The 17,943-nt window shown below is 43.5% G+C and overlaps 1 protein-coding gene across 1 annotated transcript; it reads left to right on the top strand.

Moving 5' to 3' along the window:
- Positions 1 to 8,782: 8,782 nt before the first annotated feature.
- Positions 8,783 to 11,366, top strand: agtr2 (angiotensin II receptor, type 2; the record flags this gene model as incomplete). Its single annotated transcript, XM_083652039.1, has 1 exon — positions 8,783 to 11,366. The coding sequence occupies one exon, from the start codon at positions 8,783 to 8,785 to the stop codon at positions 10,034 to 10,036; it is 1,254 nt and encodes a 417-aa protein (XP_083508165.1). The 3' UTR covers positions 10,037 to 11,366.
- Positions 11,367 to 17,943: the final 6,577 nt, after the last annotated feature.

Below are 17,943 nucleotides of genomic sequence, written 5' to 3' on the forward strand. Positions count from 1 at the left end.
TTATTGCTTTTTGGAGAAAGTATGGGGTGACAAAGACAAAGTTTGCTGTGTTCTGTCATTGTATGTTTTTGTTTGGCCAACATCAGATCGTAAATGTCTGTTCTGGGTCGTTGCACTGTGTCATGCCGGCCTCCCAGTCAGGGGCATTGGCCTGTGTGTGTGTGTGTGTGTGTGTGTGTGTGTGTGTGTGTGTGTGCGTGTGTGCATGTGTGTCTGTGTGTGTGTGTGTGTGTGTGTGTGTGTGTGTGTGTGTGTGTGTGTGTGTGCGTGTGTGCGTGTGTGTCTGTGTGTGTGTGTGTGTGTGTGTGTGTGTGTGTCTGTGTGTGTGTGTGTGTGTGTCTGTGTGTGTGACTGTGTGTGTGTGTGTGTGTGTGTGCGTGTGTGCGTGTGTGTCTGTGTGTGTGTGTGTGTGTGTCTGTGTGTGTGTGGTGCACGAGAGGGGATGTGGGGGCACGCATTTGTCTTGGCCCAACTGTGCATACCCAGCATGCCAATCTAGGAACACTATTATGAAGTTTCCCTGTTTTACAGAACATACCTCCCCATTCTGTAACATACAGTACATTCCCAATTTTCCACTGGATTGAAATCTCCTGCTATGTACGGAATGACAGCGTCATCATCATGTCTATAAGAAATGTTGGCAAAGCCTTAGGAAACAGCTCAAAGTGTAATCACGGCACGCGGGAGAGTTGACACAGGAAGTGTCCTGGACGGCGGCAGCGACTGGGCTCTTCATGTGCGCGCCTTCAGAAGCCCAGTTTATCCCTGCCTTCATCACTCATCGTCACCATCGGCTTTCCCACGGCTATTAGAAGCTGTCACACATCCTGATAGATACCCAATGGGGCAGAGAGCGCTCACTCAGCACACAATATCAGCACACACATGTAAACACAGACAAGTACACAGCCAGTGTGTAAGATGCATGCATGCCAAGCCCGGGTGTAGAAGTGCACACAGCTGCACAACCGAAGACACGTGGACACACACACACACACACACACACACACACACACAAGCGTGCACACATATCCGTGCACGCGCTGACACACACACACACACACACAAGCGTGCACACATATCCGTGCACACGCTGACACACGCACACACACACGCACACTTCCACCATTGATCAAAGGAGCTGTGATGCAATCAGTCTCATTAAGTTTCAACAGAGGCTGTAATGAAAACCCACTGGAGGAGATCTCCGCTTGCTTTCCCTTTCTCATCTTCTCGTTCACTCCCTGCAGTATGTCCTCCTCCTCACTCTGCCTCCCCCCCTCTCTCTCCCTCTCTCCCCCAGTGGCTGACTTGACTTCCGTTGGGACAGAGTAAATATTTCCCATGGCTTATCTGACCGCTGGCAGCAAGAATATGACACATTCATAACAAAGTCAAGCTCTGTTAATTAACGCATAGCTACTCTCCGCTCGTCGGGTCAGAGGCCCTGGCGGGGACAGTTCAGGCCTCTCAGTTTACACTTCACGTCGGTGTCCCGTTGGCGGGGGCCAGGTATGACGTGTGGCTGGATGTGCTCAGCATGCAGGTCAGCGGAGACACAGCTATTACTGTATCCCTGGCTGGAGAGTCTCTACCACATCTTGACTTCATTTGCTGTTTTTTTTTTTTCCATCAGGTTTTTACCGATTCTTCTCCCCAATTGTACTTGTCTAATTCCCCCTGCTGTCCTGGTCGTTGCTCCAACCCCATCTGCAGATCTGGGGAGAGCTCAGTAGACTAGCACATGCTCCCTCCGATACATGTGCAGTCGCCAGCCGCTTCTTTTCACCTGACAGCGAGGGGTTTCACTGGCAGGATGTAGCGCGTGGGACCAGAGGAGGCGCTAGTGCAGCGACCAGGACTCAGGACCCAGTTCCCAGCCACAGTCACGCCCAATTGACCTTTCCTATGTCCTCCTGTCCATTTTCGCTCTGCGCTCCAATAACAGTTGAGCAGGCTTGTAGCAGCCTATGCAGCCCGCCTAGAGTGTGTGATGTCACAATTCACTCTAGACGTTCCAAGCTGCACTTTTTTAGTTTACTAAATTCACACATTTTAAAACGGGGAGAGTTCACACAACTTTAACACTACATACATCCATGATACATTATCAGTGTTGGGGGTAACTCATTACAAAAGTAACATATTACATGTAATATATTACTTTTAGCAGTAACTCAGTAATATAACTTATTACCTATAGGATTTCAGTAATATTATACCAGTTACTTTGTCAAGTAACTCAAGTTACAAATTGAGTTACTTTTTTTATTTTTATCAAAGCACCATCAAATAATCAAACTATTTTTATGCAAATAACCACTATAGATGACAATAACAAAGGAAAATAATAACATTTAGAATTTTGGATTGTTTACACTGACTTCAAGGCGGTTGAAATTATTTTTCGGGATGTTCCGGGGCGGCCATGTCATTCTGCTGCTGCTGTTGTTTTGGTAAAAGTAATCCAAAAAAGTATTGTAATAAGTAACGAGTTACTCTACACAGACAGTAATATTGTAAAGTAACTTATTACTTTCAAATGAAAGTAACTAGTAATATGTAGTATATTACATTTTGAAAGTAACTTGCCCAACACTGTACATTATACATCAAATCCTTCAGTCACTTCTGCTCTCAGTCACAATGTCAAAATATAAGCAATGCAGCTTTTGAGTTATTAAAGTTTGTTTGACACTCTTGAACCCGGGTCTGCCCCTGCGGCGTTATGCAAGCGCTTTTACCTCTACACTACCCAGACGCCCCCGATTTGCTTGGTTTTCTGGTATTGAATGGAAGGAGGGTGTGTGTGTGTGTGTGTGTGTGTGTGTGTGTGTGTGTGTGTGTGTGTGTGTGTGTGAGAGAGAGAGAGAGAGAGAGAGAGAGAGAGAGAGAGAGAGAGAGAGAGAGAATGAGAAACGCGCTCCCCCGCTTTTACGCATTATGTGCACGCACCTTTTTCGTGGAAAAACCATGTCACAAACTGACAACTACTACCAATCACAGTTATAATGCCTGAAGCTCTAAAAGAAACTTCTGGAATTGCTGAACTAGAAAGTTTACCACAAAAAGACTAAAACCCTCGGCCTCCTGATCCAAAATCATACACCTTGTCCATTAGGCCAGGTGATTTGACTGCTGGGCCAGGGTAACTTCTTATTTATTTACCACTAGAGAAAAGGTTTTAAAGTGTCGAAAAGCATCATCATAAAACCGTTGTCATAATTTGCCATTCAATCATCTGCACATCAACTACAACCTTGAAACATCTCCCTCTGGGTCCTCAGACTTTGATGGGTGTGCCACTTGCCAAGGCTTGAAGTGTAACCAGCAGTCCCTCAGTTTAGCACATGGTCTTTATACCCTTGGCAGTGGACATGGATCAGAGGAATCAGCAGCAAGATGAGAAACTGATAATGAGATCCAAACTGGAGCCAAACCCTTCAGAGTAAAAACAGCTGACAGAAGCTCACAGATGGAACAGAGCTTTTGTCGTTATGCCCTCTGAACAATGGCGTGTTCACCACACACACACACACACCACTCCCTGACTTGAGGAAACCTGTTTGGTGGTCTCACACAGATCAATCAGCATCCAGATCTACTGGATCCCAGCCGATTTAGTACCTGGAAAGACTGCAGGATACCGTGCGTCCTGGCGGCTCACCTGGTAGCACATACGACGGAGGCTCGGGTCCGAATCTGACCCGAGGTCCTTTGCCGCATGTCATCTCCTCTCTCTATCCTCACCTTTCCTGTTCTATCTAAATAAAGGCAGAAATGCCCCCAAAAAAATAATCTTTCAAAAAAAGAAGACTGCAGGATATTTACTGAAGATTTTCAGGCTCCTAAGTCCGGTAAAGAACTTCCTAATTGTGAAGCACAACTTTCTTTTTCAAATCACATACTCCTATTCCTCTCTTATCTCCTTCTTGTTAGACCTACTTCAACAGTCACAGATCAAGGTTTAAAACTATAATATGAAAGCATTGCAAGAGGAAGTGGGCTATAGCTCACTCAGATAAACATGTGCATGTGTGATCTTCAAAGGTAGTTTGTTCAATCCCTGCCTCAGGCACCACCCATGATGCTCTTTTTTTTAATCATCAGCAGTAGTTTGAACACTGATAGAAATAAGCTGATGTAGGAGTCTAGTCGGTCTCTGACTCTAGCTCTGTCAGATAAACAGCTGCTCACTCGTTCAATTCCAACCTATCTCACTCTTTATGCTCTGTGTTGTTGTCAGTGTGAACACAGTGTGTATAATTCAGAAGGTGAACTCTTAACAGTTCATAGCTCCAGGATGATTCACTGTGTCTGTGTCGCTACCTGACAGGTGGATTATTGGTTATATTCCCGATGGAGGAGACATATTACAGCAGAGATGGGGAAAGTACACACTTTCTTTACTTAAGTAGTTAATTGTGTAAAAAAGATTCTGGTAAAAGTACTGATTAAATTAAATTACTCAAGTAAAAGTAAAAAAGTACAGGCTCTGAAATGTAGTAGAAAAGTAAAAAGTGTTTTCTGTGCAAGGTGAATAGTAACTCATATAATTCAAATACTATTAAACTTAAAAGATCCCTTCAAAACATATTTTAAGATGCATAAAGACTATACTTTGATTCATAATTTGTGTATGTTTTTCCCCCACAAAAAAGGTGTACATAATGCGTGAAAGTTAATTTTGAAGTCGTGGGTTCGAGCCTCTGTCAGTTTTGAATGGCGACAGCCAGAGCAGAGGAAAGAGTGATTTAAAGCCCTGAGAAAACCTCCCTTCAGAAGTCTGGCCTGGTGGAACAGAGAGTTGGTCTGCTGCCCTGCATCATTGAGGCCTCAGTCACCCTTGAGGTTGTGGGTTCGACTCTCAGTCATTTTTGAATGGTGACAGCCAGAGGAAAGACAAAAGTGCCCAGAGAAGAGTTGTGAGTATGAACCATGAACATCACACACATGGACTTAGACTTAGACTCTTAGATCAGCTTACTAAGTTAACTAGAAGCTCAATTATATTACAGCCATTTCTGGTGAGTAATTGCTCGAATTATCCAACAACAGAGGAGAAACACAGCAGCAGTGGCAGTGTCTTGGTGGCACACTGTGTATGGCGGTTGCCGGCATGTGCACATATCTTTGGGTAGCAAAAAGATTTGTATTTAAATAAAAGTGGCAATAGGCATACAGTAACAACCAATTTTTTGTTTTTATTACACTTCTAATTAATTGAAGATATTCAAGTTTTAAAATAAATGTTCTTCAATAAACTATACTGCAAAGGAGGGTTCCGACTGCACTGACCATACAGACAAACCCACAGACCTGCCTGTCGTTGGAGGATTGTTTTTCCGAATGGCTGTTTGCGATTTTGGACATGTTTTTGGTCCCGCATTGTGAGATTTGTGATGATTTTGGTCAGTAATGATGTCATAAGGTCCATGACATCATCAGTGATGTCACTCGAGCAATTGTGATGTCATCAGTGATGCGAAGTTGAGCAATTGTGTGCTGCGCATGCCAATAGAGCAGGCGAGGCCACGCAGACGCAGCAGCCGAGCTGCGGGTGAGGCCGCGCTCGGGGCTGGAACCCTAGTCTAAAACAATCTCAATAAGACTGCATGATTCTCAGTTTCTAAATTCAAAGCTACTGCAATCATTTGGACCTTGATTTATCTTACATTGTTTTCATATAGGCGAATGGTAACAGAATACATGGGCATTTTTCCATGTGTTTGCATACCATCAAGGTCCAATTTGTAAGATTCCTCCACAACAATTATACACAAACACAAAGTCACAATGTTTTGGTACAACTGTTGCTCAAAGATTGTTTAAATAATCAGACTGCATCCATCTTTAAGTCAGTGGGCCACACCTTATAGAATAACACTGTGTTTATCTCTATGGGATATAGACGGTATAGAGATAAGCACTGTGCCTATCTCTATGGGATTTAGATTGCATAGAGATGGATGGTTATGATATGTAACCCAGGTTTCATGAGGGGAGATTTCTCTCCCTCATCAATTCCATTACCTAATCCAGCGCAGCTGTTGTGGATTACCACTTTAAGACACTTAATTAGCACCACCTGGGTGTGATTGTTCAGGTGTGGCTGGTTGAACTTTTCACAGTGCACTATGAAAAGTTCGACCTGTCTGGTTTAACTTTTTACAGTGGGCTATTCAGCAAGACCTCTCTCTCTCTTTATCACTCTCTATGTCTCTCACCCAATTTCAGCTCTCTTACCCAATTTCAGCTGTAAAGCAACATACATCTGTCAAAAAAGTATACAATGGCTGAAAATATCTTTTAGAAATTATGGATGGAAGACAAAAAAGCACAAGTTGAAGGAAAATAACAAAGAATGTGATGAAAGCACCTGACTTTAGTGTAAATATAATTTAACTTTATTATTTAGTGTTATTTAAAAAAACTATGATTATCTGCACTGTCAAAAATAGTATTATTATTATTATTATTATTATTATTATTATTATTATTACTCTAATTAGAAGTGCAATAAAAGCTAAAAGAAGATTGTTATGCCTATTTCTACTTTTATTCAAATACAAATAAATTTGCTGCCTCACGTTCAGTCTGTGCACATCTCAGGTTAGAACTCACAACCTCTTCCTCTGGAGGCAGCTGACATACACAGTGAACCACAAAGGCACTGCCACTGATGCTGTATTTCTCTCTGTATGACTTTTGAAGTGGCTGGCTATAGGTCAAAAGGATATATTTTAGCTTTTAGTCAATTTAGAAATAGTTAAGTGGCTAATCTGTGGGCACTTTCTTCTCTTTCCTCTGGCTGTCCATTCAAAACTGACTGACTCGAACCCACAACCTCAAAAGCGATTGAAGGCTCAATACTGCTAGGCAGCAAGCTAACGCTCTGTGCCACCAGATCAGACCTCTTAAGACTGGTTTTCTCAGTGGTTTTCACTCTTTCCTCTGGCTGTTGCCATTGAAAAGTGACTGAGGGGGGGGCAGACTGTCTGTAGGAGGCGCTCTGTCAGCCAGTGTGTTTCCAGCCATGTTAAAGAGATGGGAGACCGGTTTGTGGAACAACATTTCTCCTCCATCAGGAACCGACACTCAGCCCTTCATGCAGAGACAGAGAAACAGCTGCTCATCCCGCTGAGCTGTTCCTCAGTGTGGGTGTTAGCATCTGATTTCTCCAAGTTTTCATACTGTTGTGTCAATAAACTAAATTAATTATTACCTGTCCATTTGTTAGTGAAAATGAAAGATCATATCATTAACAAATAAACACTCACTCCAGGTGAGATCTGAACCCTCAACCCCAAGATTATTAAATTGTAAGTCTGGTTCTCTACCATCTGAGCTAACAAGCATGCTATTTATAAGTCTGGTTCTCTACCATCTGAGCTAACCAGCCTGTTATTTGGTAGAGCCATACTATGCATCTGTAGAGCCGGAGACTAAGTATTATGTTCTATCCACATACTACTTTCTCTCCAAATACTTATAATTTTAAAGGTATATTCCATCCAAATACTACTTCATGTCCAAGTACTTAGGTATGTTTCAGCCAAATACTACTTCTGTCTAAGTACTTGTGTTTCAAAGCACATAATATACCTTCAAAACTATAAGTACTTGGACAGAAAGTAGTATTTGGGTGGAATATACCTTCAAAACTATAATACTTGGTACTATAGTTAGTATAATATTATAATACTCTCCCCCTCTCCCTGTGCACAGTGTGCAGCCTGGCTAGTGTCCAGGTACAGTCCATCTCAATGGTACAGTCCAGCAACCCCCCCCCCCCTCCCCCCTTACCATGATGATGTGACGTGTAAGCAACTTCCCTATTGTGCAACCATCAAGAGACTCTTGGGGGCTATAAGACCCCAACCCCAGCTGGCCTCTCTGTTCCTCCACTCGCTGTTTCTTCACACACATGCAAACACAGATGGAGGAGATGGTCCAGGAGACTCAGCCGCACAGAGTTCTCTGAGAGGAGCCGAGGAGAGCTGAAATCATCAGGACATGGACTTTAGCCAAATGAAGCATTGACAACTGCTTGTCTCCTTGAATTGGGAGCTCACTCTCTAAAGGTAAAATTGAATCGCCAGATATTAATGATTGATATATATTTTATGATAAATCCCTGTTACTTTCTGTCTATAATTTGAGTTATGTGGCATTTATCACCAGGTAGGCTATGGTCGGTGTTGGGAAGGTTACTTTTCCTATATAAAAACGACCTGCTTGAAATGTAATCAATAATGCAATCCACTGGATAACACAAGTACAGAAATATATACTTTTACTATAGTATAAGGGACAGAAGATACTATTCATGTAAAACTATAGTATAGAACATGGAAAGTGGACAATTTATCCCAAATTTACAAACTGCAGGTTAATATTGTTCTTATATAATTGTTCCTCTTATCCATGAATCCAAATGTTGTTTCTGTCAATGACCTCACAATCAAAGTACATGTTTTCCCTTCGGATATGGTTCTGAATAATCCAACAAGCTGTCAAGATTACGGCGATCACATCGCATGCACGTCAGTACTGCCCAGCCTCGGGAATTTCGTCATTTATTTTTGCCTCGATTTGTTTATCAAGAGGGGAAAAAAAAGATGAGCGTTTAGGGACCACTCTTGTAGGGATAGTCACTGTTTTATCCATAAAAGGTAGCACGATTTTGAAAACTCTCCTGTTTGTTTCCAGCTGACCTTGTAAAACTGAATAGGAGGAAAGGAAAGTCTTCTGACTCGAGAGCGAAACCAGCTCCATAATGGCCGTCCCAAATGAGCTCTCCCTCTTCAACGCCTCCTCCTCCCCCTACGCCCCTACTGACCCGCCTGGCTACCTGAACGCCTCCAGCTGCCCAGACTGGCCCAATCTGCCCCAAACCACTCTCATCCCCATCCTCTACAGCATCATCTGTGTGGTGGGCACCGTGGCCAACGCCCTGGCCGTGTGTGTGCTGGCCCACGGCAGTGGGGCGAGGAGAACGGTCGCTAACACTTTCATGCTGAACCTGTGTGTGTCCGACCTGCTGTTCATGCTCTCTCTCCCCCTGTGGGCTGTGTACTACTCACTGGACTACCACTGGCCCTTTGGCCGAGTGGCCTGTAAAGTCTGCGGAGGGCTCCTCAACCTCAACCTCTACGCGTCCATCTTCTTCATCACGTGCATGAGCATGGACCGCTACCTGGCCATTGTGCATCCGCTCCGCTCCCAGAGTGCACGACATCCCAGAGGTGCGCGGCTCACCTGCGCTCTGGTGTGGGTGCTGGCGTGTGCTTGCTCCGCCCCCAACCTGGCTCTGAGGGACACCTACCACCACGAGCAGCTTGGGGTGGATGTCTGTGGGATTGTCTACAATCAGTGGTTTCTGGGCCTGACCTGGATGAAGATCATTCTGGCCTTCCTGCTGCCTCTGTTTGTCATCTCTTCCTGCTACTGTGCGATAGGCGTACATCTGCTGGCCGGTACAGGACTGGGAGGAATTCGCAGGCCCTCTGAGCCTTCGAACTTACCCTCTCTCCCAGGCAGTAAATCACTGGAGTCCCTGGAGAGCTGCAATAAAACAGAGAGACCCCCCACTCCCTGTGCGAGTCCCAGCTCCTGTGGGGGAAGAGCCCTGGAGTGCAGGGGGCTGGAGCGCGTGTTGTGGACTGTAGCCGCCGTGGTCCTGGCCTTCTTCTTGTGCTGGTTCCCTTTCCACTGTATCACCCTGTTGGACATCTTGATGGGCCACAGCTCGGTCTGCTGGATAGACTGGTCCACCAGAAATCTCTACTCTCTCACCCTCTGCTTGGGCTTTTCCAACTCAGCCATCAACCCCATCATCTACTGCTTCATCGGGAACCACTTCCGGGGCCGCCTGGGGGGCCTGTGTAAGGGTCTGTGTGCTTGCCTGAAGGCCCGTGGCGAGGCACACAGCCAGAAGAGAGGCTCCTTCAGCACCAGGCTCAGCTCCTTCTCACAGAAGCTGAGTGACCTGAAGGACCTGGCGATGGTGGAGACCTCTGGACCTGCCTAGGAGGACGCAGGAGAGAGAGAGCCTCCGCGCCAGTTTTTCTCCGTCGGCTTCACACGCCCAAAGAATGATCCCAATGTCAAGTGACTGCTGAACTTGAATAAGCATGGCTGTGTGAGGCTGAGGTGTTATAATGATGATGGAGGCCAATTCCTGCAGTGCTCGCCAGGCCACACGTCTATGACATACAGATATCCAGTATAAACAGTATAAAGTAGGACTGAATGAGATACAGATATATAAGGACTGAATGAGATACAGATATATAAGGACTGGATGAGATACAGATATATAAGGACTGGATGAGATACAGATATATAAGGACTGGATGAGATACAGATATATAAGGACTGCATGAGATACAGATATATAAGGACTGGATGAGATACAGATATATAAGGACTGGATGAGATACAGATATATAAGGACTGGATGAGATACAGATATATAAGGACTGGATGAGATACAGATATATAAGGACTGCATGAGATACAGATATATAAGGACTGGATGAGATACAGATATATAAGGACTGAATGAGATACAGATATATAAGGACTGGATGAGATACAGATATATAAGGACTGGATGAGATACAGATATATAAGGACTGAATGAGATACAGATATATAAGGACTGAATGAGATACAGATATATAAGGACTGAATGAGATACAGATATATAAGGACTGGATGAGATACAGATATATAAGGACTGGATGAGATACAGATATATAAGGACTGCATGAGATACAGATATATAAGGACTGCATGAGATACAGATATATAAGGACTGGATGAGATACAGATATATAAGGACTGCATGAGATACAGATATATAAGGACTGAATGAGATACAGATATATAAGGACTGCATGAGATACAGATATATAAGGACTGAATGAGATACAGATATATAAGGACTGGGTGAGATACAGATATATAAGGACTGGATGAGATACAGATATATAAGGACTGGATGAGATACAGATATATAAGGACTGGATGCACGATATTATATTTTTTGCCGATATTTGATATGCCGACATTTTCCAACTTTTTTAGCCAGTTGCCATTTTCCCCTCACCTAATTTCAGAGAACAGGTAGGTCTCTCCTGTAGTGGAATTAACGCATTATTATGTCTACTCTTATGGTGATGGCCCACTGACAGATGCAGACATAATTACAGTGCTTTTCAAAATGTACACATTCACTGTGCAAAATAAGGACTATAATACCATAATAAGAACTACTTCAACATTAGTTTACGTAAAACTATATTTATATATATTTTTTTATTTATCTAAGCTGCATCGAGCATTTGGGCATATATAAAGCGTCATTTTATCAGCCTCTCATATTGGCAGAAATGTTCGTTTCGGGCCGATGCCGATGCAGATATCTAAAGACAATAATAAACCACTCTTAACTATGTTACTGTGTTACTTTTGCTGTTGTTTCTTTGACCCAAGAGATTATGTGTGTAATGATGTAAGAGTAACCCTTTATTTGACAGGTCCCTAACTACACATGAACTACTATGGACACTAGTGTTCCTATGTAGTCACATGGTACCGGACCTGTAAAATGGAGTGAGTCTATTCAACTGTAGTTCATATGTAGTTACATGGTACCGAATCTGTAAAGAAGCTATGGCCTGGGACAGAGATTGCTAAAACCCAGTGGTGGATTCGAACCACTGAACTTCTGATTGCAAAGCACGCAGCCTTAACCACTCACATACTGTAGCTTTGTTATTATAACAGAGACTTGGGAAAAAATATTGATACTTTGTTAGTTGAAGATATGATTTTGTCCAGAATTCCCATAAAAATAAATAAAAGTATTGTAGGTATAGAGGTAACAGACAACAGTCAGACATACAGAACACAGACAGCAATCAGAAGTTCAGTGGCTCGAAACCACCACGGTTTTAGCAATCTCTGTCCCAGGCCGTAGGTTCTTTACAGGTCCAGTACCATGTAACTACATATGAACTACAGTTGAATAGACTCACTCCATTTTACAGGTCTGGTACCATGTAACTACATATGAACTACAGTTGAATAGACTCACTCCATTTTACAGGTCTGGTACCATGTAACTGCATATGAACTACAGTTGAATAGACTCACTCCATTTTACAGGTCCGGCACCATGTAACTACATGAACTACAGTTGAATAGACTCACTCAATTTTATAGGTCTGGTACCATGTAACTACATACTACAGTTGAATAGACTCACTCCATTTTACAGGTCCGGCACCATGTAACTACATGAACTACAGTTGAATAGACTCACTCCATTTTACAGGTCTGGTACCATGTAACTACACATGAACTACAGTTGAATACATTGGTGTTCATATGTAATTCATGTGTAGGTAGGACCCTGTAAAATAAAGGGTTACTGATGTAACTTGTAACATTTGTATAATTTTGTATAGTCCCAATGAATATCATCAGAATTCTATCGCAGTTTGTACATCTTTGACTGAATAAGAAATAAAGTGAACAAATATTTCTCTAGAAATGCCACATATTTGGTGATCATGTTTAGATTACCACTCCCATAATACTACTACTACTACTACTCCTTGAAAAGGGATCTATTCCAGTCCAATTCTAGAAATGCACTGTTTTTGTGAAAGCCATTCACTTTGATCATTTGTATGTATTTTTCTGAAATAGACAATGGGATTTTTTTTTTTACAGCTGCCATTTTGTGTCTAAAAGGCAGGGTAAACACAGGTGCAACCAACACACTAATTGGGGCCCCAGCACTAGAACACCTAAATGGACTGGAAGTTGGAAACCATAATTAATGTTTTAGTGCACCTGTGCTACTTCCTGCCTTTTAGACACAAAATGGCTGCTGTGAAAAAGGCCTATCTCACAGCTGTGACGGAGTGTTCCCCCACCTGTGGGTGAAAGCCCGGGGATTACTGTGGGCCCAGCAGACAGAAACTTTCCCCTCTCTCCCCTCCACATGCATTCCATACATATCAATGCCAGATATCATAATCTCATACAAATGGCCTTATAATGCATTCCAGTCCTGCCACTTGTGTTGATTGAGGGAGCCGCCAGCTAATCAATGATGTATCTCTGCCGGCTATCTGTGTCCAATATGGATCGTCTGCATTCTGCATTGACCCTGGCCTGTCTGCCTGTGAGCTGACAGCTAATGGGGTATCTCTCTCAGCTTATAGCATTGCTGTAAGGCATGAGGTCATCATACATGAGTCATTGAATGGATACAGATGAACACTCTTTTGGTTTAAGATTGAATCATTGTTGCCTTTATTCAGTGCACACTGTTAGAAATCCTGAATACTGTATCAATATTTATGGCATGTGTACTCCCTGAACCAACTTGTAGCATTAGATTATTCCACCAAAGAATTTATTCCTAATTGAGCCACTGGATGGCACTGGAGAGCTGCAGATGCACTGAGCGAGACGCCACTGGCTGCCTACCCAGACAGAGCCCCCAGGTCCCACCGCTCATGATCTCTCTGTGCCGAGGGAGAGATGGCTTCGACAGACTGATGACTCATGTACAATTCTGAATGCATAAAAAACGGTTTCCCAACGAATAAATACTGCATTAACTAAGCTGCAAGTACAATGACTATCTTTGCAATTTGAGAATAGCAAAGTCACCACGTGTCAACCGAAAGAGTCAAGAAGACCTGCAGGTCACAGGAGCAGCTGATTGTCTGAAGGACACACATCATAGTGTGACTAGCTGAAAAGGTGAGCATGGCATTTCATTGCAGGCAGCAAAGATAGCCTACTGAATGACTCAATCACATCACATCAGAAATCAGAAATCAGCAAGTGACAGGACAGGCGTGCACGGTGGAGTTTTCTCTATCATGTTCAAGCTGCCTGCTTTGTTAATTCTGACTATTCTATGAAGCAGGTGTGAGTGTCCTTGACGTGCGTTTATTAGAAGACAGACAGCTCAGTGAGGTGTGACCGTGAAGATGTTGCTCCAATGTGCTCGCATGGTGAGAGGTAAACATGGCTCAGACTCACTGTATCAGCAGCAGAGACAGACCTAGCTACACATTTAAAACCTTCTATTGTTTGGAGTGAGTTTGAACCGGTTTGAACCCATTCAACATTCTCATGCATTTTCAAAAAGACATCCCCTTTCTATAGGGGCCTAGCATAATGTAACACACACACACACACACACACACACACACACACACACACACACGCACAAACACGCACACGCACGCACGCAAGAAGGTCCTGAGTTCAATTCTCACCTGGGACGCTGTGGGCGCTGGAGTTGTGACCCCCCCCCCCATATCTTCAGTGCCTACTGCCCAGGTGGGCTATCATGTCGAAAGGGCCTTTCTGTGTGGAGTTTGCATGTTCTCCCCGTACCCCCCAGGGGGTTCCTCCGTACATAACCCCCCACTAAATACATGCAGAAGATCGTCATCCGACCAGTGATGACAACATCTGAAGTTGGTCCCCGGGCGCTGGAAAGAAAAAGCGACCACTGCTCCTGGCCTGCCCCCTGGAGGAAAGGACAAGCCTGGATGGGTCAAATGCAGAGGACATATTTCACCGGCCACCGTCAGCATGAGTGTGTGTTGTGGCCGCATGCATGTGTTGAAGTGTTCGTGTGACAGTGATGTCAGCGGAAGAGCGCGCTGCTGCAGAATTTGCAGAAAGCGAGATGGCCACGTCTTTTTGCCTTTCCTTCCCCTCTCTTCTCTTTTAACTGTTTTGTTTGTGCTGTCACCAAGAGTTTACAGAGCGAAGCTACTGTCTCACAATACGCCGATATCAACGAGTTTCCTACATAATAGCACCCTTGGTGAAGTGGAGCAAGTTTTCACGGTGCTCATCAGTGCAAAGAGACAATTAAAGAGTTAAAGCACCCGTCAGAAACTCTCCTGCGTTGAATGATTCCAAGGGCTGCTACAGTGAAAACTTGACCCAACATCTGAGCCATCCAACACGTCTGTGCCATTGTCGCCTATGGTTGCAAGCAAGGTCCTCTACCATCCACCGGGATGTGCCTTGGATGCAAGAACGCCTGATGTCAAGCAGTCAACCTCTGCCTTTCTGCACCCAGGCAAGATTTGAAACGGCTGCACACCAAAGTACAGATTACAGGTTACAGATGCAGTGACTGAGGCTGAATAACATAAAAAAGAAAAAAAACAAAGAAAAAAAAAGTAGCCTACATTGAGAGCACTTTAAGCATTTAAGACAGAGAAGGATATGATCTCATAAAGGCATAGTTCCTGAACCTTGCTATATTGAAAACGTTTCACAAAGGGGAAATTGCCTGATTCTTGATCATTTACATGTTTTCTCTTCACAATTTTAATTTAAAGTCCCTGGAAACCAGAAATATTTCTTTATTATTTAGCATTTTGAGTTCATCACATCACAGGACCCTATGTTAATAAGCCACCAGCCAAATTTGAACGATGATGAACGTCGCAAAGTATATAAATTTAGGTTTGACAGTCTGGCAAAACTCATGAGAAAATCATTATTTTTTAGAGTGTATTTCTCCCGCGGACTGTGTGGGCGTGTCCTTTCTGCAGCAGGTTTTCCGAGAGAGAGAGAGCGCGAGACAGAGGGGGGAGGGAAACGGAGAAAGAGATCGACATCACTTGCGAGTGTGTGTGTGTGTGTGTGTGTGTGTGTGTGTGTGTGTGTGTGTGTGTGTGTGTGTGAGAAAGAGAGAGTAACCTGCGTGTCTCTCGCTCTCTCTCTCACTAGTCCCGAGAGAGAGAGAGAGAGAGAGAGAGAGAGAGAGAGAGAGAGAGAGAGAGAGAGAGAGAGAGAGAAGCACGACGGCACACAGAGTGGGAGGGAGACGGACAGCGAGGGAGCGCTGTCACTGGGGGCAAAGAAGGGACAAAAGCAGGGTGGGTGCGGATTGCGCGCGTGTACAAAGGTTATATAGAGCTTATGACGTCATAAGCTCCTGCGTTTTAGCACCTCGCGCACTGCTGTCTTCAATGAGGAAGTACTTTGTAGAATCTTGTAGAAAAGTGGCGATTTTAAGGCTTTGGGTTGAAAGTAATGTATAATAATTTCGGAGGCACAAAATTACTAACATAAGACCCTAAATAACATAGTTAGAACGTTTTTGTGGATTTTGGTTTCCAGGGACTTTAACATCTCTGTTAAAATCTTTGAATATCCTAACTGTAAATTTCAGACTGAAATTGTGTTGCTCAGTGCTAAAGGTACTTACTGCTTACTGAAACTTGAAAATATAAAGCAGATGCACAGTTAATTAAGCAGTTACACAAACCAGTTAAAATGTAATTGCAGGAGCGTGAAACAAGCAACTCTGTCTGTCAGAAACTCTCCTGTGTTGAATGATTCCAAGGGCAGCTACACAGGGAATTAAGCTTTAGCATTAGAGGGACAGGGGCTCAAATTCTCAAAAGGACACTTCGGCGTGGAAATTTCAGGCAATTTGAAGCCAATTTAGGGGTATAACTCATTTTAAATATTCAGATTTTAACCAGATAACTCCGTTTTTGCTACATAGACCACCATAAGATGTGATTTGCATCCCCTCCAGACCAGGGGCCTGCCCTCAGTGCCCTGGCACATAGACACAGACTTTAAAGCATAAAAAAGCATCGAGGTGACTTCCATGTTTTGGGGGCTCTCTCCTAGCACATGAAGGCTGAGTTTGGTGCTTAACATCCAGGTAGAGGTGATCTCGACATCTCGGGGCTGGCGGGGTGTAAAACGGCATTACAGGCTGCTGCATGCCTGTCTGCACTGCCGAAATTTCAACATGAAACTGAAATGTTGAAATGCTCTCTGTATAATTCTTTGTTTTGACAAACATACATACCTGATTCACGTTGACTGATATATCTGTCAGTGTGCACCTGTGCTGCTGTCGTTCAGTCTGCATGTGGCTGAGTGCGCACTGCTGGAGTGGGCGGGGACGGGCCGTCTCGCTCTCAACAGTCAATGGGCAAGCCACGTGCGTTTTGTGGGCTGCTGCCTTCAGGGGCGGCTTAGAAAAACACTGGTCCATGCAGAGGCCTATTAGAAATGGTGCATTCAAGGCCAAGAGAGCTCGGAAAAGGCTTTTCTCTTTGAATGCTGCCTTCAGTGACGGCATGGAAAGGTCAATTTCCATACAAAGCACCATTAGAAATGTTGCATTCATGGTCAGGAAAGGGCACTTTTTACAGACTGAAAAAAAGGCAGGGGCTCAAGCCCCCTTTGATGTCTATGTGTGCACGTGCCTGAGCTTTAGTGTTAGTTCCCGCAAGAACACACACAGCCCTGGTAAACCACTTTTGAGAGTTTTGTTGCATTAGAAGCTTTTGAAAGTGAAACACCAGAAACAATGTGAAAGTGGTTTACAGGAGGAGTGTGTCTGAGGCTGAGGATAATTGAGACTGAACTTTAAAAAATATAAAGTTATCCTGGTACAATTACCCACTTGAAAAAGTGCTGCAAATGCTATTAAAGTGGTTCCAGGGCGCACCAGATACGCTTTCATCCACGTCCAAGATCTTCATGTCTTATCATCTTCATATCAGCATCAGTAGAAAATGTTATTCTGCACAAAATGTCAATCAAAATGTGACATTGAACTGACATCTTTATTTTGTCCGGAGGGGACTGTATTGGAAGAAACTGCTCTGTTAATTTTCTTTCAATGTAATATTCTTTTCTTTTTTTAATGGTGTTTTAATTATTATTGACTAACTGTGCTGGCATTCTGAAGTGTTTTTGAACTTTAAATAGTTTAAATGTTTTTGTTTGTTTTACCTGAAGGTCAATTGACCACGGACATAGTTTACTATCCTGCAATAAAAAAAATGGTTTCTTTACAAATAGTAACAATAATAAACACAAAATTTGGTTTATTATCTATTTAAA

This window comes from Poromitra crassiceps (genome assembly GCF_964638095.1).
Source record: "Poromitra crassiceps genome assembly, chromosome: 15".
Taxonomy (NCBI): domain Eukaryota; kingdom Metazoa; phylum Chordata; class Actinopteri; order Beryciformes; family Melamphaidae; genus Poromitra; species Poromitra crassiceps.